Genomic DNA, 22,686 nt, shown 5'->3' on the forward strand with positions numbered 1-22,686 from the left:
GGTATTTTTTTCCCCTACTGCATACTTAAAAAAATGCATAGCTGTAACTCTGTGTTAATGGTTATTCTAATTCTAAATTGTTGCTTTTACAACTTACACTGAACATAACTTCCCATTACAATGTAAATTTGGAAAAGTCAAGCATCTCCTAAATAAAGTCTACTGCACAATGAAGCTTCCACAGCAAAGCTGCATGAGCTTCTGTGTGTCAGGGGTAATCTATATATTTGTCCTGATTATCATGAAGGAACTACACAGCAGTAAACTAGTTAAGTGTAGAGTTCCTTTATGGTGTCCAATTACAGAAGCAAACCAAAGGAATAAACTTTGTTTTTTTAAATGGAGTCCCTGTGTTGCAGCCCTGGTAAGGCTTGTCTCAGGCTTAACTAGTGCTGGCATTTGCTGCAGACTAAGCACTGTCAGTTACAACTTTCTTCTCAAGTCTCTCAAAATACAGTGTCCTATGAACTGAGAACTATGCAATAAAACGTATTATGGAATCATTAAGAATTACTAGTGGACTAGTTTTAAATTGCAACTTATAATCAGTTAGTGACAGAAGCAATTCCAAACACACTCAGCCAAAATGACACAACTCTTTGAAATGAAATGACTACTGAAAGCCAAAAATTTTTAGTTATTAAAATATATTTTAAAGTCCAACTTAGTAACAACTAGAGTCTGTTTAAAAATAACTTTTAAACAAGTTTAAAGACCACCCTTTTTCTTAGAAGTAGCAAGACAAACAGGGTGTGAATCAGACATATTTGTGTACTGTTGTCACCATTCTTAAAGGTTCCTGCTCCATGCACAGGGCAACTGGAAAAATGTCAGCAGCACTGCTCTTACCATTGGAGGCTCATACGCTTTTCCCCCCCTCTTTCCCTGATCCCTGTAGACAAAGTTTCAGTCAAAGTTTTCAAACCAAGAAAAACCAGACCAATCCAAATTCCTTTATACTGCTTTTAAACACTTTTCAGATGATCCATATTTCAACTTGTCTTCACACCTTAAACAACTGTAGTTACAGTCAGCTTCTTCACAAGACTTCAAAATCCTTACCAATAGAAAGGAAATGAAAAAGCAGAAATGCAAGTACTACAATTTATACTAAGTTTCATTTTTTATTTTAAAAAGTTCAAACAATTGAAGGTGTTCTTTTGTTCTCTGTGCAACTATTTCAGGTAGTAGGAGATGCTAAGATGATTATGTCGTTCTGTGGGGAACAAAGGAGTGAGATCAGTAATGTTAATACACTAATTACTTAAATACTATAATGCTACATTCATTGAATCAGCTGAATATGATCAACATAAGTAAGGTATCTGCTCTTAAATTTTTTGGCCTACCTGGAATGAAAAATGTAATCTCAATATTATGCAAAAAATACATGGCTCTTAGCTCAATTTTATATCGCAAAAACTGAACATAACGATTTTATTGTAGTAATTAAAAAACCCTGCTGAGTCTTAGCCATTGTAGTCACACAGAATTTTATTTTTGTACAAATTGTGATAGTAAAAATTCCTCTCAAAATTGCCGTAAACCAACCATACGTTATCAGAAGATTAATGTGATAAGTAAGCAGTTGGCATTTACTGTAAGTGACAAAATGATGACACTCATTTCCATACCATATATATTTCTTTACTTTAAAATGTGCTTCACACATTTTCTACTCCAGCTGATACAATCTGTAGTTACTGTACATACTTAGAAAATGCTGAAAATTAAACCCGTGGTTAACCAGCTTGGTATTAAGACACACAAAGTAGCTTAAAGTTAACTGACCATTCAAGTTGTCAGTCCATTCTAAATATTCTTGTTAAACTTTCCAGATCTTCATTTTTGAAATGCAGTTCTTCCAGTAATGTGGTCAGGAACTGTGTGTACATTGGGCTCGTCTGAGTATTCTTGAAAAGTGGAGTAACTTGTGACAATCTGGAAAAAACCCAAACATATTTCATACAGAAAAGCAACTTTTGAGTGGCAGATGTTAAAAAGCAAAGCTTGTGAGCTCAAACAACTGTACTGAAGAAGGCAGTTTATAATGTCACATTTGATTAATTACAGTTTATAATAGACTGTATGTTATACAATATGAGCTGTACCAAAATATGATTTATTAATATGTAGTGAAACAAAAAAAATCTAATTAGAAAAAATGAGAGTAGTTTGCATGCTTCTAATCAGTTGTACATAGATGTTATATAATGTAGACCGATGTCAGAATGAACAAACTGCAAAACATACAATTACACATATAAAAGGAAAGATCGCAGTCATTATTTATTTCTTTACCAAAAAGCTCCTAAACAGTCATTCAGTAAAGGTTATATACTTGTTCACATGACTAAAATATAAAAGAGATATAAAATTCTTCAGTTTGGAAGGGGCTACCACTATGCGGATCACCTAATAATATCTGTATGCAGATAGGTGAACTGTTAGTTCTCATCTGCCATTTAATTTATCAGAATATATTTTTATCCTAAGGTCCTTTCTTTTTCTCCTAATTCTATTGCAAAATATTGCAAAGGTAGTAATAGCTGAATCTACTTCCTAAGCCCAAATATTAAAAAAAAAAAAAAAAAAGTTAATGAACAAAATCAAGTATTAAAGCTTATGCTGAATGTTAAGAAACTTCAACACCAAACATACTGACATCACTTAACAAGACTCATACCCCAGCAAGTTACTTTGTCTCAAATACAGTGCCATTGACACCACACAAAATAGTTATTTTAGAATACATTTGTGAAATGACGTACTTTTAATAAGAAATTAAAGATAGTCTACAGCTTCCTAAAAACTTCCCAGCTCAGGAAGTCTTGAAGTGAATAACAACTGAGATCAATCTCCTTGCAGTCACTGGTATTAAGACTACCTCCACTTGAAAAAAACGGCATATAAAAGAAGATTCTTTTAAATTAAGCAAGAAGAGAGATAAAATATGAACAAAAGACCTGACAAGACATAGTAAATAAGAATCACTTAATAAAAAATAAATTTACCAAAATAATTAATGAAAAAAAATTAACTTGTAATGAGTTAAAATTACTTCCCATTTCTTTCTAGATTCCATTGCAGTATGTATATTTAGCTAAATATTTCAGCTATCAAACACTGTCACTTGCTGAGAAGGACTTTCAGAGATGCTCTAAGTAAGGGGAACGTGTGGAAAGAAATGACTTAGGCATAAACTCTGATATATACATATATACACACACATATATGTATTAAAAAGAGAAGTAGGCAGGTTTGTGATTTTTGGCCTGAGGCCACTGGGTTTTGTAATTTACTCCATGCCAGCTGGGACTGAGTTGTTTCTTTCCTGGTGAGAGGTACGGGGGTTACTCTTTGGGCTGGTGAACCAGAGCGCCCCTGCCCAGGGCTGGCAGCCTGGAGGCTGGGTTTGCATTGGGACGCTTTATCAGCAGTGGAGCACAGGAAGTGCTGATAGAGGATCAAAGGAACCATTGCAGAGTGTTAAGTCTGGAGACAGGGATAGCAGGAGGACGACAAGGAGATGCATTACTACTCGTCTTCAGTTCACCCTTCTCCGAATTATGCAGGTTGTATATGAAAAAAGACTGGTGGCAAAAACAGTCATGACTTCCTGAGTGCTGGTGTGAGGCAGCTGTAGCATTGTAAACCATTCTCCTGGCCATGACACAGTTTTACATGCATTTTTATCTGAATTTTCTTACTCCTGCCATGGGCTTAAGAGGATGTTAAGAGGACATTATTTTTCAAAAACAGCAGAAAGCTTGTGAAGTTTTAAGGAATACTCTAAAACCAAAATATTTATTACCATGAATGAAGCTCACATGCTTTTTTTTTGGAACTGCAGTTAGTGATATTACATAGTTTCATGAATTACAAACATGTCCTAAATGTCACACCCTGTTGAAGACACACTGTTTAAAGAGTAACTATTATAGCTAACACCAAGAAAGAAACAAAAAGGTATTGGTATTTTCAGAGAAATTGCCAGGCATTAAATATTGAGAAAGAAATAGAAGTTAAAAAGAAGTTTTAGCAATGGATGAATTTTTTTTCTTACCTGAACTTTGTTTTAAAACTAATTAAGCTACTAATTATCTGATAGCAAGAGACTAAATCAGCAATTAATTTCAGAGAGGCACGTCCGAGTTTTTAGCAATTAGTTAAAAGTTCCATCTTGATGGGACAACACGTTCAATATTTATGAATATATGTACAAACACTTTTCCCTTGGAAAACTGTGTCCTTTTGACCCTCAAATGATGCTTTAACTTATCATTTGAAAAGCAGTTATCATTGAGTACTTTTCTACTTTCAGGTGGCTGTTGAAGCAGATGCAGAAGCTTTTGTCTAGGAAAGGAGCAAGCACAAGTTGCTGGTTTGCAAGGAGTAGTAAGTTACATGCTCTAACACTGGTCCAATGTATATTTGAGGTACTGCACAACAGAATATTGAGGGACTGTTTAACTGAATTAAGCCTTAATTGTATGCAAACAAGCCAGAACAGCATTCACGATCAGTATCTTCAAGTCACAGAAAATTACAATGATCCTATCTCTCAAGAAACTATGATGACTAATTCAATTTAATGATACACAGGATTTCAGTTCAGAGATTGTGGAATTCCCTTCAAAGTCTGCAGTGTCTTCAAAAGATGTAGAAAATAAACAGGAAATGGGATACTTGGGACCACAATAATAACAACTGGCAAGTGCAACAATGAAAAGAAAATAAAAATTTTGCTTTTCTGTTACCTCTTTCACATGTTGCAACATTAATCTGGAACAACCTTTTATGAATAAAGTCAAATAAAAATAAGAAAAGCTAAAGGATGAAGTGATTTTAAAATAACCACCTAGAGAAGTACACAAACGTAAATGTTACAGTCCAAAATTACACACCCATTCTTCAAAGGCTTGCCTTCAGCAGAGCTACTAAAAGGAAATGTTTATGCTCAGATCATGGAAAAGTAGTGTATCAGACTTGATGAGAGTGTCGTTTCCTGCACACCCACTTACACCATATGGTAAACAGGCATTCGTAACGTTTAAAAAGTATTAAAAATGTCAAACTGTATCTGATTGATAAAATTTGTATTTGCTGGCTATTCCACATATGTTACATGTTCAAGAAAAAAACCCCACAAAAGTGAAATTCATGTGAAGAATAATCAATTATTATCAAGCTATTACAGGACATCTGGCTACCACAAAATCTTTACATAGTTTCAGTGCTTCAGCTCAAGACCCAAGCTTCCTATGAATCAGCTGCCTTACAAAAATATTTGGCAAGTATATTTAGGAGTTAAACCTGAATTATTTTTAGGAGTAAGTTTCATTAATTGATATGCTCGTGTGTGCAACTCATTCTTAGATCTATGCATACCTTAATGAAGACAGCTGATTACATTCAGAAAAGATAAAATTTTTCTGTAGTTAAAAGGATTAATTGGCATTTCCTATCCAGGGGTGTGACTATTCTTTGTAAAAACCCAAACTAGTTGTCCAGTACCATCCTTCTCTCAGCTACTGGATCTCAGGGAAAGCTTTCTGGACTTTCTGTTTTAGATGAATTCTGTGATTCCCTTTGAAAAAGTTAAAATTTCCAAAGCCACCACTGTGTTACCAGTCAGTTACAGCTCTCTGAAATAGACACCTGAAAACAAGGGTAAAAACACAACCATGTAAGACTTGGGTTCTTTTTCATTACCCAAAATTGGTCACTTAAAATGATACATAAATTGTTGAGAATTTGAGTGCACATATCATGGAAAGCACTTGTATATTCATGAAGAAAAACCATATGCTAATTCTCAGAAGACTAATAAGCTCCTCCTAGAAAATCATAGCATTGCCAGTCTTCCTAATTTTTTTCTAATGGTAGAAGCTTAAAAAAGTAAAAGCCACTGGTTGTGGCAGAAGCCATATATCTAAACACAATTTTTTGAGTCCCTTACCTTGTTTGACATCCTTGGAACTTGAACAAGAACAGAATTATAAAAGAGAATGATGGAACAGGCAAGCACTACCTCTCTTCCCAGAGTAAGCTTTGGAAAATAAGGTATCTTTCTGCCAGTTATAGGTATTTAAGCACTGTGAATAAGACTTAACACAACCATCATAACATAAGGGTTGGGTTTTTTTATTCTTTGTTTCTTTCTACCTTTTGTTCTAGTCACTTAATTTTTTAGGATCATTGTAACCAGGATGATTGATAACTAGTTTTCTATCAGAATGATAGAGCTGAACCAATGAATGATCACAAAAGTTTCCTTAACACTTGTTTCAGAACACAGAAATGAAGCAAGAGCTAGGTAGCACTACAGGCAGCATTTTTTTCCTCCTTCCTCAACAAAAACACAGACATAGACTACTGCATATGTGCTACAAGGGTGCCAACAAATTTCTGATCAATAGACTCTTGCTCCAGCTATAACCCTGCAGATACCATGCCATTGTACTGGGTTCTACTGCATCAACACAGAAGAGCTGGGGTGTTTTGGGTTTTTTTAAACACTCCAAAGATATTTGCACTACTCTTACGTTATACATTTGATGGGCTTAGCAACACAATAACAATGTTGCTAATCAGAAATGCCTTTCTTTCAATATAACAGTTCTATAGAGTACACTTTTAGATTCCATTTTAGTTATGTTCCTTTTAAGGAAGTCTCCAACACAACTGGTTAACAAAAGCAATTGTTTTGTTTAAGACAATTGGCTAGACTGAGTCAATCCAACAAGTGTTACACATCAGCAATAAACCTCAGTGACTTCGAGCTGCATTGCAGCCCACAAACCATCTGCCTGCACATACAACTGTAGTGCTGCTGTGCATCAATCACGTACAATAGTGCTTCCGTTGAGGAGGTGAACGCCAACACTTGCTGCATTTATCCATTTCATTTCATGCCCAAAGGCACTCAGACATTTGGACCAGAGTAAGTTGAAAGCATCACTGTAATTCTGCATGTTCTTCACAATATATTGACTGCTTGCTTAATTTGAGGTAGAACCTCTCACTTCCAGTTATCTTACTAGATACAGTACACTTGTCTAGGGAGTGCAATTTTGTTAGTAAAGTATCTTAAATCCCGAAGTGTGATGCATCCATCAGGCCAAAGTTAGTACTGGAGAGAAAGCTGATCTGAAAAACAACATGAGTGTAGCTGTAAGATAAGGCTGCAACACCAGGGAGCTTGAAAAAAATATTAACTTTGGTGTAATTAGGTGGTTACACTTAATTACTATGTTTAAACATATGCTCAGAAATTAGAAAATACAACAGCCTCAACTTACATAATTTAGCTGTTATGTTCACAGTTTCAGTGAAAAAAACCCAAAACCCGACTTGCTTCTTATAAATTTAGTTTGAGCATGATTTAAAAAACTCAACATTAAAAAACCCCAAACCCTTAAAAGCAAAAGGCTGTCTCCAGAGTGAACATTTTTCCATTAGAACCCATTAATATTTGACAGACAATCTTGAACTGGAAGCATCTAACTTACAAACAAGATGCAAAAGTATTTAAATATATCTTTGGAATTGAGTTTTTTAAATTAAACTGTACTTGTACTGGAAAAAAGTAATTATGATCAATGTCACTTGCAACTCTGAAATTAAAGCAGTCTCTAGTTTGGGGCCTTTTATTACCATATCCAGTAGATCAAAGAGGAAACTGGCATTCAGGGGCAGTTTTCTGTAATCTCCTCCAACATATTACTGTATTATATTAATGAAAGATAAAACACTCTCAAGCCCACAATATTGAACAGCAACAACTGACAGAAATAGACAATTTTCTTACTGAGCTAAAAAAGCCACTTCTGGTCTAGTTTTAAATATAGCCTGAAGATCCCATTCTCATCATAAAGACAAGAATTTTGTAACTGAAGTGCAACTTATGTTTTATTTATTATTTAACTTCCTTTCATTATTGTGTACTGACTTGTCCACAGAATTCAGCACAGGCACTTTAATCCTCTGATGGCAAAAGAAACTAAATTATTCATGCTTTAAAATTTTTGTCCACTACATTTAAATCAATGCTACCAACAGTGATTCGAAATCAATGGCTGGAATTCCTCTATAATCCAAGTATACAGCAAAAATTAAGGTTCATTCAAAAGTTAACTTTGTTAATTGTTTCCACTACCTTCATTTTTTCCTGTGCAGCTTCTACAAGTCTCTGCAATAAATATGTTCTTTGATATGTGTTTATGTATAGAGTTACACAAAATATATTTTTTTCTTCAAGTTCACCTTCTACACACATTTTTCATATAGTTGTTGTCCAGACGTAAGTCAACTTCCATTCCCTTTTAGTGGGGCCAACATTTCACTTGTGGTGTAGCCAGATGGATACTACTAACAGTAAACGGACAGCCTTTTTACAGTAGCAGGGGTTATCTAAGCATTTGACAGAAGTGCTTGCTATCAACTGAAAAAAAAAAAAGACAATGGATCTGCTTTTCTTTCTTTCCTTCTTACCCCCACCCTCTCCCTTGCAATGAGTTATTTGTATTGAAACAGGCAACTGGCAAGTCAGAGAACAGGCTGGGGCACACCTAAAGCTGCAGCAGCCCAGACCCCACTGCTTCCTAGGACAGTGGTCAGGGAGTCGGGCTGGCCCTTGGGCATAGGCTGTGCAGCACAGCTCCCTCGTGTCACACCATGCTCTCCTCACAAGGGCTTTGGAAGCCCAGTGCACATTTGCAAAATACTTTGCAGGCTCTACTCTGGCATTCCGTATGACCAGTCATTTCTTGTCTTTCCCTTCATAGGAGAGTTCAGCTTTTGTTTTTCCATTAAGCTCCATACGGAAATTTTGAAGGCATTTATATGTTTTAACTAAACTATGCAGGAGAGAAGAGTTGAGGCAACAGACTTAGAGCTACTTTATCAGGTACAGAAATTGTTCATTTAAAATGGATTTAAGAAAATGCAAATGTTCTGGATCTTTGGGTTTTTTTAACCTAACAAACAAACAATTCACATGAATATCAGGATGTATTTTTTATGCCACTTTCTTCCTCTCCCTTGAAAGTTAAGGATCACTCCATCAGCTGCTAGTTGCTGTTTATAACAAACAGCTGTGTAACTACAAACATCCTGCAATGAAAAAATTTTATAGTAATGTCGCACTGATACAAGAAGACACAGAAGAGGAAAAAACTCAAATTCAGACTGTCCTCAAAATAGACACAGAAGAGGAAAACACTCAAATTCAGACTGTCCTCAAAATATTAACTTCTGTAAGACAAATGACCGTTGACTTTTAATGAAGGACAAGTAAAAAACTTTCTCCTATATAGAAAATTTCTATCATTAGGCCAGTAATTAATTTTACAGGCAAAGAAGAGGTCTAATGCAAAAGAACACCCAAAGGAAGTCTAAAAATCAAGAACGTGTTCAAAGAACTCATGGTGACATTTCATCAAATGGTGTGAAAATTCAGTACAGCCATTTGGTGCTATTTGTGTCAGATCTGCACATTGTATACTTGCAGGCAACATGCCTTAGAATGTACATTCTATGTACAAATAACTGCAAAAAAAAATTAAAATGGCTCAGAAATTAGCTAAACACCTGGAACTTTCAGTTCACATAACTTACAATATTTTGCCACAACATAATTAATAATACAACTCTTCTCAGAAAGTAACTAGAAAATGGCATTTCTCAGTATTCTCATATTTCAGCTTCCTGTGACTGACCAGTAGCACATAAACACAACAGCAACAATTCCTATTCAGCTGAGACAAAATTTAGAAGTCTATTGCTTTGTACAACTATTTTAACCTTCACAATTGCTCACCACTGGGTTTTCTCCCAGTATCACTCCCACAATGTTCCTTCTGAGCAAGTGTCTTGATCTTATGTATGCACACACAGAATAAAGTCAGTTCCCTCATCAGTTGTCCGGGAAAGAAACTACACATTTCAGAACATTCAGCAGGTGGAAAATGGCATCCCATTGCCTGCAAACATTTGCTAGCATTATGCTGATCCTGTAACAGAAAGCAACTGGCTTCATCAGGTACTCTGGGGTTGTTGTTTTTAACCCAGGCTTAGCCTGTCTAATGAGAAAGATGACAAGTCAATACTCTGGAAATATTTGCTATTAACAATAGGAGTAACAAAAACTCCAGGACCCATGACTCCTTTAAAGCCACAATAATAATATGCAATGGTTCTACCTGCCTCCTGTTATAGTGATATTTAAGAACTCTATTTCCAAAGACTCGTTTTTAAATGACTACTAAGACAGCCATCAACACAAATATCACACAGGTCTGGCAAAAAACAATTACTTGGGCAATTATATGCAAAACAACACTTCCAGATATAACAGTGGACTAGAAGGACCTTGAGCCAGACAGGAAGACTAAGGAAGCACCAAAACTAGCTCAATAACATCTACGACTTCTTATCTAGAGTTCGTTTCTACAAAATTTAGGGAATTAGACTTTGTTTCACTATTTTGTACGACATATGACTGCAGGATGATTTTCTAAAAAACAAATGAAGTGTGGTACACATGTCTACATTACCATATTCCAAAAGATGACTACAACATTAGTTCACAGACACAAAGCATCAGAACATCTGTAATAATGTGTGCCATTTAAAGCCCTTGCATTCATATAGGGATTTGTTCCACTAACTTTCAATTATCAGCATAATGCCAAGGCAAAAAAAGTTCACAATATGAACCCAGAAGAAATCACTATCAGCTGTTTCTCCTGAACAAATCTAAGTTTCTTATGTACACATTTCAAGGACAGGCTTTGTTTAAAGTGCTCCATTTATTTGAAACCTGTTTCCTGCTAACCAGCTGACAGATCAAAGGTACTTCTCAGTTTGATTCCCACTTCCCCCTCTTCTTTAACTTAGCCAAAATTTAAAATTTAGTACATTTAAAATTTATTTTAAAATTGATCCTCTCATCCTTTTCAGTCTTCTTCCTTTTTTTTATGTTCCACAAGGCATTCCTGTGACATCTCTCAAATACTGGAATCTATGCCACTGAAGTATTTGGATTACCTAGCTAGCTACATGAAATTAAGCACAGGTAGAAGTCTTGGATTAAAGAACGCTAAATTGTAAGCTTTTGAGAACCTGAACCTCTTAAGTACTTTGTAAAATACACACCTTTGTAGCAATTATTGTGCACATACAGTGGAAAAATTTAATACCTAAAAGATGACTTTATATTCAAACCTGATGTATTTTATGAATTAAACATTGTTATATCTATATCCATTTTTGCAAGTGCTGAACTTCATTCCTCCATATATGGATACTCCTATCAATTCATTACCTTAGGGATATGTAAGAAGAAAAAAAAATTCAAAAAAGACAGAATAAAATATACTGACTTACAGTAAGTTAAAACAGCTACAATGCAATGTGCTTAGGTAAATAATGTCAATACTTGACTGCGCTCAGTTACTAGAGAAACAGTGGTCATAAAATTGATCATAGTTTATTTTCACAACTTTTTAACATTGTAACTTGATTACAGTCCAGTATACAGATCAAGCACCTGGAATAATGCAGCGGAGTAAAGAGACATGCTAGGAATAGCCTTGCTTACACCATATCCAAATTTTTTTTATTCAGAAGTTAAAGGTAACAACCTCAACACTTTTCTACTTACCTTTCCCAGTTTTGAAAAGAAATGCCAGTGTGGTTTTGGACCTCTCAAAATGAGATTCTTAGAAATCCCCAGAAGTTATGGATTCTTAAGCATCTTTTCCCAGAAATAACAGCACACAGGTTTAAAAAACAAACAAAACAAAACAACCCCAAACCCTTTTCCTGCTTAATTGTTTTATTTCCAAATCTATTACTGGCTTGATGATCTCCAGTATATCACTTTTCTACCCTTAATCTCAATCTTACCAGCTCTTCAGCAGAAGAGCACTATTAACACTGATTTGTGAAAGTACACTGAACTAAAAACATATGCCTAAAACCAGCAGAATACATGATGAGGTTTGGAGCAAATATGAAGACCCAGACAAATCTCAACTATTCTTTAGCTTTTTAAAAACCCTAATACCTCATCTCAGAAATACTGAGTTTTATGATGAATTAATTAAATCTATTCAGTGTCTTAAGATGTTCAGATGAACAGAGGGTGGAAGAGAGAGTGAAATATGCATTTCTGTGGAACATAGGGTGTAAGTGGGGTATACATCAAAATGAAACATGCTGGTATCTCACTCCTCTAAACAACCAAGTATCTGAAGTTTTTGCACTGATGCTGGTTTTGCATCTATAGTATGCAATTATACATACAGACTTCGCAGTTTCTGTATTAAGCTCCCACATACTGGTTGGTTATGTTTGCTACCAGCCAATTAAAGCACACTTTTCTTCTTGGGGAGGAATTGGAAGTGAACATGTACTGCTGCAGACATGATTGCTCTCGATTCTTTTTATTGTGGCAGGCAAAGTTTTCTGAAGGTATGATTATGTTTACTTATACAACATTCTGGTTAATTGACTTGTTGCAGTCTTCTTATCCCAAGTATTTATTTTAATTACACACATGTAAAAAGAGCCACCTGCCCTGATGCTAAGTCCACTGGCTTGGATTGTCTGTAAATTCTGAGAGCTTTATCATAGCCCAGTGCCTAGAGAAACACTTTATACATCATCTACTTTTTCTGTTATAGTGGTTCCAGAAGAGTTAAGAAACACAGTACTTCTACTTTGGGCACAATTTATTTCAGTGCTAAAGAAGAATAGTTCACACCATTTAGCCTACTAGAGGTACCATTATGACTATCTGCATGGAACCAAACACATTAATCCAGAATTAATGCTAAAATTCTGCTAGTACAAAATACCTGGGGGTCATACAACAGGAAGCTGTACTGGCCTTTCTAGTGATGTGCATCTCTACATTTTTCTTGGTTCAGAAACAAGTCAAATTAACACAGATTTTTGTCTTACAATGAAGTTTCCTGTTAGTCAAAACCACTGCTTATATGTCATATCCCCACTAAAGTAGACTGTTCCTTACAAAGTTAACAAAGATAGAATTAAAACTCTGAATATAAAAGATTCAAGTGTGTGCCAGTCATGTTTTTCTTTTAACAGATGGGTAATGTTTCCTGATAAAAAAATGTTTGCATTGAATGTATTAAGATTAATTATTAATAAGGAAGCAAGAATATTTTCATAGGGCTATAGCTGCAGGATTCAGTTGCAACATGAACATTTCAGTTTGCTTAGTGGATGAAGTTAAAATACATTTAGTTTAAAACGAAGTTTAGGGCAGCTGGTAACAGTGTGAATTACTAATGTCTTGCTTGCAGCATTAGTTCAGAGCTATATTACTACTATATTACTATACAGTTCAGTCTATATTACTACTACTGTACAACTTCTTCTGTACAACTATTCTGTACAACTGTACTACTTATGACATGACTTCCATCAAGCAAAGCACTGATTATGGAAGGGAGAAAAACATGACATTATGAAAGAAATCTAAATGTATACCTTTTAAACAAACACAATTTACAGCAGCGCTCTCTCTGGGAAATGTTTCCATCTGTTTGATCATAGCTGTGGCATAAAGTTCAATGGGACATGAACTCCACTGACCAAGTCAGCTCCCCAATGAGTCAACATGCTGAAGCAGCCTTCTGAAACCCAGCACGCTATGTCCCAGAACTTCAAACACAAGTAGCAACAACTCACACAAAAGGCTAAAATGAAGTGTCAGAAGAAAGTCCTTTCCCCACCACCATCCTCTTAATTCACAAGTATATTTGGAATATAAAGTTGCCAACAGACTGAAGCAGAAGATCCAAAATGATGTTTCACATGAAAGCGTTTCTAGAGTCTAACAAAAAGATTTGTCAGAACATAACCATGAAGGACAATTTTTAGCTGGTGATGCACTTTGCACACCAGCTCTGCTGGTTGTGCATGTCAGTCTGAATGTCCACACATACAGCCGCTGGGATCACGCAGATTTCTATCTCTTGGAGGGATTTCCAAGTCACTTGTAAGACAGCCATGCCCTTGCTCTTCCCTTGCACTGGGAAGCAGAGCTGGCAGGTGCAGAGCTGGCAGGTACAGAAATGACAGCTTTCTGAGTCAATCTGCAGCAGCAGAAGTCCAGGACACAGCATGTGCTAAGGCTCCACTCCTGCTGATGAAGCCAAGCACCAGCACTGTAAAGAGGAACTAATTATTCTGGACTCAGAGAGTTTGTGCTGGACATACATGAAAGTTACACAGCACATCCATATGTCCCATTTAGAAGGCTACCCATGAGAATACCAGAATGGAAAAGACTGCAGCTGTATGGGCTGCAATGAAGTTCACAGTGTCACTTCCTGTGTAACATCACTGCAGCAACAGTGGGGGATTTTTGTTCCAGGAGAAACACCTTCTTGGAAACTGTAAAGGTTTCTTCTATTTTCTCCCTTATGAAAGATGAAGATACTTAATTGATTTTAAAGTTGGCACTGACTAATCCCGCAATTAACAACACTGAAATCCCTCACAGTGCTGTTCTGTGTATGTTTCCTAAATAATACTGGAACATGCCAGGAAGAACTAAGATAATACTGATCATGTCCACAATATGCCAAATAAGCAGCTTCAAGTTTGCTTAGAAAGTGCTGATAAGTAAGCAAACTTAATAGAAAAAGTGCTTAACAGACTTAAGAACCGCTTAACGGAAAATCTATTTGAATTCACGCTTACCAAATGACAGCCTAAAATTAAGAGAAAAAGGGAAGAAGGTATTTTTTAATGTGTAAAGACAAAGTTGCCTTTTCTCTATTTCACACAACAATATAACTCTACAGATAGACACAACACTATAACCACATTCAAATGCTTTTATAAAAAGATTCTTAGGATTCTTGGTCCTCCAAGCTCAGCTCTGTTTCAAAATGGGAAATAATTATATTTCTAGCTTAATGATAAATGATTTTTCTCAGCTGAAACCCAGAACCAAACTTCCATCATCAGACATACTAAATAAAAGATCATCCAGCTGACTTGTATGTGGTTTCTGTAGGAAAAAAGAGTCACTCTGCAAGTCTGATTCACATCCTATATCTATTTGTACACTAGATTCATACATTTCAAACATTCAGACACTTTCAGATAAGAACACAGTAGTGATATCAGAAACATCTAAATTCCTCTTAAAATAATTTAGAAATGTCAGTGCTGAGCAATTGATGTGCTCTCGTGTGCAGAGGAGTAAAAACACATACTTGAATCCAAGATTCTCCAGTTCCTGAACTGTTATCTCCAAGAGAGTAAACCTCTAGAGTACATCTCCACATGACACATTTATCTAAAGTGGCTGCACACATATAATGATGGCTTTTGTTTAGTGATCATGGTCATTTTGAGTTTGTTTAAATACTGCAGCCAAATGCTTATAAACTAATCCCAGAACATTTTGAAATGCTTCAAAGCTTTTAGCGGGGGAACCTCTTGCATAGGCTTTGTAGATGAAGCTGACCACAGTTCACTGGAACCAGCCAGCTCAGATAAGTAAGATGAAAGCAGACATTTCCTGAAAATATCTTGAAAGCTTTCCATTAGTCTGTGCCAGGGGTATACACTAAAAACAGAAAGTGCCCATGCTTGTATAGCAACCAATCTTCCCACTGTTTTCTCCGTTCTTTCTTGAACTACTGTATTTATATCTATTTATCTGCTTCATTTGATATCTTGCAAAGTTCTTTGGGGGAAAAAGATGCAACTTCTGCATTCTAGTTTACAATACATTATAAAGCAGCTCTTACTAGAAGAAAAAATTTTATTTAACATAAACAATGTAACAGGAAGAAACCAAAATCTACCAATGCCAAAATTACTACAAGTTACAAATAATCAAGAAATTTGAACTACAGATAATTTTTAAGTCACCCACTCCATGACAGGCATGAATACCACTGTTTGAACATAAATCGCTGGCTGTCAAAGTGAACTCTAACAAGGTCGATTCAGCACTGCTGAATGTGCTATATTCATAGGAGTGCCTCAGGCTAGATTTTCAATAAAAGCAGAGACAGGCTGTGTTCATATTTTATACAATAATTTGACTGAATAAGTCCAATTGTTCACTAGGAACATGAAATACTCCACTGTTGAAATCTCCAACATTTTATACTTTTAAACATGTCACACTGTCCAGTTCCGGGCACTTTGTTTCAACGAATGAGAAGCCCAGGTTTATTTAGTAGTCAGTAGAGTCAAGAGCACACAGAACTATCAGCAGCTTTTCAAGGACCTGCAGACTATGAAGTGAGCCTAGGGTCTAATTTAAGCACCAAAATTAGGCATTAATGATATCCATCATGGTGTATCCTACAAAGAGTTAATATGCACACTCAAGCAAAGAGGACAGCATGATCATACCATAATACACTAGAATTCAACACAGCAGTAATGGTAACAGTTATTCTGTCCAGTACCTTATCACGAAAAGGGTTGGGGCACTCTGAAAGTGCACTGTGAAGTTAAGTACACCAAGTCCTCAGCACACACTAGCCATATATGTTTGAGAAGGAAGTGGTGAGCCACAACATTGATGCACAAAATAGGGTGCAAGCAAAGTCCAACAGTTGCTACTTGAAACAGAGCAACCTTGCCCCCTTTAATGCAAAACAAAAAATAGTTGAAGTCCTAGATTTTTTTGAGGTGTATTTTGAAACCCATGTTCACTCTGCTTTCTGTAGTCCCTGCACCCTGGGATACCTGTAGTATGGTCTGGCACCCACCTGGAAAGAGGAAGTATTATCCTCTACCAGGGTGTTGCTCATGCAGCTTTACTGCGTAGTGTTGGTAGTAAAATGGTCATCCTATGTCTGAAACCAGGTCAAGACATGTGAATAAATGTTGTGAAAGTGCGACTGAAGCTATTGAAGATCCACTCAGACTCAGGCCCCACACAACTCTATGATCTAAATGACATTAGATGTGCTACAATGTGCACAATGTCTCAGTACAGCTAAGGGAGAAGACTTAAATAGGGCGTTAATTCTTTTTATAAGAAATATTAGCAATATATGACAGTTCCTTGGGAGAGTGAAGGAGCTGAGAAAGGGCCTGAGTGAGGACCTGTCTGTGAGGGGTTGTCCAGGTCCTTGGTAGCCTTTCCCTGCACAGTCCTGGCTTCCACTAAATAGTCAAGCTTGATTAGAATTTTCAAATAATTAAATGTTCTACTTTAATCTTTCTGGAAATGATGCAACATGCATCATCTTACAAGAGGAATCTAACACTCATTCTATCCCACCTACATTCTTCCACATTCTCTCCTAAGAGGCAGCTGAGAGAGTTGTTCAAAATCTCAAGATCATGAGCTTGCAAGAACCTTACAATAAACAGAAATCAGCAGAGGTTTTATTTATGATCTCACTAATATTATAACTAAAATCTAATCTATTTTATGATCAAATATAATTAATTTCTTTAGGGATGGACCTTTAGTAAGCAAAGGTAAAAAGAGACTTGGTTCTCTGCTTATACTGACTGCTACCAAGACTGCCTACTACTTGTAAAACGTTTTAAAGCAGCTGTAAAACAATCACTACTTATGTAAACATTTAGAGCTCATCATATGCAGAGATCAGCTACATATTTTAACTTCTGATCAAAAAGAAACACCATTTCCTCAACTGTACAGAAACTACTTGAAAAATTCATAAGATCTGTTTCACAAATTACCAATTCAACCATAAGAATATATAGTAAAAATGACAAAAGATTTGTTCTTATAGTTGATAAAAAATTTATGCCAAGGCATTCAAGTAAAGTTACTTTCTGTGTTCTGATTTAATGAATCATTTGAGTGGTATCTGGCGGGGTGACACAGATGTAAGGCTCGCTGAAGCCTGCTCTAATGCCTGCTGGTACTGTCTTCCTTGGGACAGCAAAGCCAGAACAATGTGTCAGACTGAAGTAATATCAAGGAAAGTAAGTGCAGTGCTGGGCATGCCATGATGCTGGCCCACGGTACTTCCTGACCTGTGAATGTCTGTAAGTACTTCTCTGTCCTACAGGCTCCAGTGACCCAGGAAGCCCAAAAGAAGCAGCAGCAGTGTGGTAATGAACAGACTCTGGAATAAAGATTTTTGCAATCTTGTAATTCAAGCTCAAGACATACAAAGACTGTTTGATGGTTTAACCCTAATGGAAGGCAGAGCCTGGCACTGTGAAACCACCAGTGATTTCTTAACCATTAACATTAGTTCAGCTTTTAATACACATTTCTGTCTGTTTAACACACTGCAAAGTTTGTGTCCTTAACTTCAGAAATGTACATGAACTGGCAAAATACAAATTAAGGAACTCACTTGATGCATATGAATGCAGCTTTTATACAACATGCTTCTGTGTAGAAGTTTACTGAAAGACACTGTAATACAATCAGGCTTCCCATTAGGGAAATCATTGTAAAGAATTTAATTCCACAGTAAGTAAAACAAAGCTAAGGAGGACTGTAGTATTGTAATCTTAAGAAACAAAGCTAATCCTCACAAAAATAAAATACTGGGTCCCAGTATTCCTTGGGAGTTGCTAAAAGAGATTTCCCCTCTAAAAGAAGTTTGCTAGAATACTTATACTATTTAGAAGCACACATATATTTATGGAAATAATTTGACTTCAATCATAAAAGTGAAACGTTTTAAGAAATTAGAAGCAAAATGAGAAATGAAAAGCTTAACAGTTATGCCAAATCCAAATAATATAATAGATGTGTCATTTTGTCCTAATGTCAGAGAGGGGAAGAATGTCTGTCAGCAGCAAATGGAAGAGGGTGAATTATACTCCTACTTCATCCTGCAAAGCCTCTTTAAAACCCCCTAAAACTTAGTTTTTCTTTTTTTTAACGTACGTTTGTCCCTCATTAACATTTGATGCAAGGGGGACAATCCTGTTTTGTCAAGAAAATTTAGTACATTTGCATGAAAAATATATTTCTGTTTATTTCAGTTAGTTTTATGAAATCTTCCTCTTATCTGAAAATTAAATCTTGTTCCAATAAGCTAGTTAAGACAGTTGCACGTAAGAATATATGACATTTAAGGGTACTTACACAGATAGCAAAACAATAGCAATTAGAGTCCATTCAGGCATTTTGTGAATAATATTTCTGTTTGTTAACCTGAAAAAAAATTTTTAAAAAACGTCAGTACATTTCAGAGTAGAAGTAAGCAGATTTTAACAGCTGAATTTTAAGCCTACCATTAATACACTGAGTTATAATGAAGCAATTACAGCTGTATCTGAGCAATTTACCAACTCTCAAGCTTCTGTCATCCTCTAATGGAGGAATTGCAGAATTTCCAATGTCTCCTTTTTCTATATGAAAGTGGGATGGGGAAGACTGAGCAGAAGCTATTTCTTTAAAATTGCTTACAAATAGTCCTGGCTGCTATGAGGCCCCAGCTCTCACTCATACCCACTGGGAAATTCTCCAGAACTGCACATGTGTTTCTGAAAAGATGGACCTTCTTACACTTAGTTTCCCTCCTGCTGGCTTCAGATCCAGATTTGCTGTAAAAGCTGATGTGGAAACAGACTGAATTTTATAAGGTAGCGGTGACAATCCTCTGATGATTCTTGTTTTTAAAATGGAAATCCAGAATTCTAACTTACACAGTGGGAGCCAGAGCAAATATAAGAGCCATATAAATACAAATGAGGTGTGAATAAAAAACCACATGGGTGTTCAAGAAAAGTGCTGCTGCACTGAATACCAGCTGACCCTTTTGGCTGAACTGCCTAATAAAACAGATCTGCTTTAAGTCAAGTACTAATCTGTGTTAAAACAATTCATCTGTGAATTGCTGTCTCAATTTAGGCATGACCCATGGTGTTCAAAACAAGCAATTTCATGGAAAAGTCAGTCAAAAATGAAGCTGTGGCTATGCAGGCACCCAAAAGAGCCAGCAGAATTAATTTTATTCAGGAAGATGGCACCATCCAACAGCTAAACTGAGGGGCAAGTGCCTCTCTATGTTTGCTTCCTTCTTGCTTTTAGTTTCCCTTCCATGAAGTCTTGTACAAATTCAATCCAGAATGAAGATACCCTGTCACTCATACCCACTCTTACAGGCACTGGTGAAGACAGTTAATTTTAAGCACACTCCTATCTGGAAACAAATTCAAATCCAGGGTTTGCTCCCCCAGTAAGACGACTTTTTTCCTAAAAAAAAATTACTTCGGGCAAGTATATAGTTACCCAAAAAAACCCAAACAAAAAAAAGCTGAAATTTGAGAAAGCAGAAATATTTGTACTTGTCATTGTTAAAATTCAAATTCTATTAACTAATTCCCCAAAATTATATTCAAAATGGTGATTAAAAATGTAGTTATGAGTAAGATCTTTTATAGTATCTGTTTGCATTTCTCTATTTCAGAAAGATATTAAAAATTAATAAAATAAATTTGTAACAATCACAGCAATTATTATCTCATATTTCTCCTCAAATCTTTAAGTCTTCAAACCAAAATCTGATTTTGAAGCAATTATCACTCAAGTAGTGTCTCAACAATCTGAGTTTTGTTCAATTATGAAAGGAAAAACAATGTTTTGCACTACATACACAGGAATTGTCACATCAAACCAAAACCAACAGTTCTGGCAAATACTGATTGTATTTGTTTTTAAAAGATTCATATTTAGCAATTATTATTTGAAATAGTTAGTGAATTTAGCAACAAAGTTTGTACCTGGTAAACTGTTACATTTTTCTGGCTACAGAACAAGAGACAAAACAAAGGCAGAACATCTTGACTCAACACTGATGACAGTGATAAACACTACCAAGAAATGCCTGATGGAATCATCTTGACAGGCAATTCATACGTAACATTCCAGTTAATCTGTTATGATGAGACACAATGAAAGAGACAGCTCCAAGCCACCTGGGGAAACTGTCAAATAGAGAAAGCAGCTTTATTTCAATGCTTTACAAGGAGTTAGTATTGATTAGAGCACAGGAAGGTGTCATTCTCGTACACAAACTGAGAGATGCAGTTATTTGTGTCAATTAACTCTTATTCAATGTTAGTATTGATTGGCAAGGTCTGAACACTAGTCATTGCCATCAATATGCTATTTCTGAAAGAGGTAGTCAAAAGACACAGATAACCAGCAGGACGCAGCAATATGGATCTGCTGCTGTACTACTGTCACTGCACTGGATGAACAGTCAGGCCTCTGAAACTGAGTAACCTTTCAGTACAACACCTGTCCTAAAACACTTGTGCAGCTGGAAAAAAAAAACATTTCAGGCAGATCAGAGTAAAGCAAGCAACCTACAGGTGTGAAGCCTTAAATAATAAGGAGCAGTGGAAGGGCAGTCACTTTCACAAACAAGCTCTGGGTCAACACCAAGGCCTCTGAAGAGCAAAGCTTTCAGAAAACAGGGAACTGCAGGGCCTCTGTAAAAATGGTTCATTAGTTCTTTGTCTTGCCTCTAGCCAAAACTGTTACTTCAGAACAATCCATGAAAGAGGTCACTAGATTTCTGTCATAAACATAAAATGTGGAAGTGTTAAAACTGTACAAAAATTTGTGTGTATGATTTGAGTTTTGTGGTGAAATCTGTTCTGTTCAAGAGTTTGGCCAAATTCTCCCTCACCTACCTAGAGAAAGAAAACAATATGCAACTTCCCAAAACGGACTGTGCCTACTTTCTTGGCCTGTGTAGGGCAGGATATGTAAGCTAGGCAAGTTGGATGATCCCAAATAGTGTGGGTTGCTTAGTTGCTGGTTTGTGGGTCCTGTGGTTCACTCCAGCAAGAGACGCTGCAGCCATCCAGCAGGACCCACGCAGTTTTCACACTCTGTGAAGCAGCCTGACTGAGCACATGGATCCAAGTGGCAGAAGCTTCCAGGATAAAGGACTAAAGAGTAAAATGCATAAAAGTTCCACGTCAGATGACCTCCTGATAACTGATTAGTGCCCAGCCTGTAAAAGAAGGGAACTCCAATAGGGAAATTGGAGGAATCCACAGTGAATAAAACCAGTAAACCCAGCATCTTTGCAAACGCAGCAGCCTTTCCTTCCCACATCCAGATTTGCAGGTGTGGGCATATATAACTGCAGTTCAAGAATCTGCCCATTCCATAAATCAGGAAATAGACTTCATGGGATTAGGATGCAAAGTTTTGACTTTAGGGAACCTTAGCTACCTGTATTTTTTCCAAAACTTGCACTAAGATGAGTGAAGTTTAATCCAGGGTGGCACGGGCAAATATGGAAGCATATATTGTTTTTCTTTAGGTTTCAACTAGACCAATTTAACCATAAAAGACAGCTTCTCTACCTCCTGGAAAACAGCAACATATTTATGTACTGTAATATCATTTAGTTTGATGACAACCAGCAAAAAATAAGCTACTATTTAACTTCAGGCTTCCTTTGAGAAAAGCCTATTTACTTGAGAAAAAGTCATTAACATCTTGATACTCCCCTACTTCCACACAGAACTTTGTCTACAACCAAGTACTACTGATTGACTTGAAACCCAGAACCTAAAATTTCACTTAACAACAGTAACAGGTAAAATAGGTATTAATAAGTACATATACAAGATACCATGCATTAATGACATATACTTAAAAGCTAAAAGACTGTCTTGGACACATGATAAAACAAACTTGTGACA

The 22,686-nt window shown here is 36.3% G+C and overlaps 1 protein-coding gene across 3 annotated transcripts in view; it reads right to left on the bottom strand.

The window, feature by feature from the left end:
- Window positions 1-938: 938 nt before the first annotated feature.
- RPAP2 (RNA polymerase II associated protein 2) overlaps window positions 939-22,686 on the bottom strand; it is a 35,660-nt gene continuing 13,912 nt past the window's right edge. Inside the window, exons 11-13 of one of the 3 annotated variants that reach the window (XM_032117977.1) lie at window positions 19,103-19,171; window positions 1,792-1,941; window positions 939-1,216 (exon numbers count right to left, since the gene is read on the bottom strand). In XM_032117977.1, coding sequence (XP_031973868.1) covers window positions 1,803-1,941; window positions 19,103-19,171 — 208 coding nt within the window. In that variant the 3' untranslated portion in view covers window positions 939-1,216; window positions 1,792-1,802. The other 2 variants (XM_032117976.1, XM_032117978.1) reach the window with 2 other exon arrangements.

Source organism: Corvus moneduloides, chromosome 9, assembly GCF_009650955.1.
Source record: "Corvus moneduloides isolate bCorMon1 chromosome 9, bCorMon1.pri, whole genome shotgun sequence".
Lineage (NCBI taxonomy): Eukaryota > Metazoa > Chordata > Aves > Passeriformes > Corvidae > Corvus > Corvus moneduloides.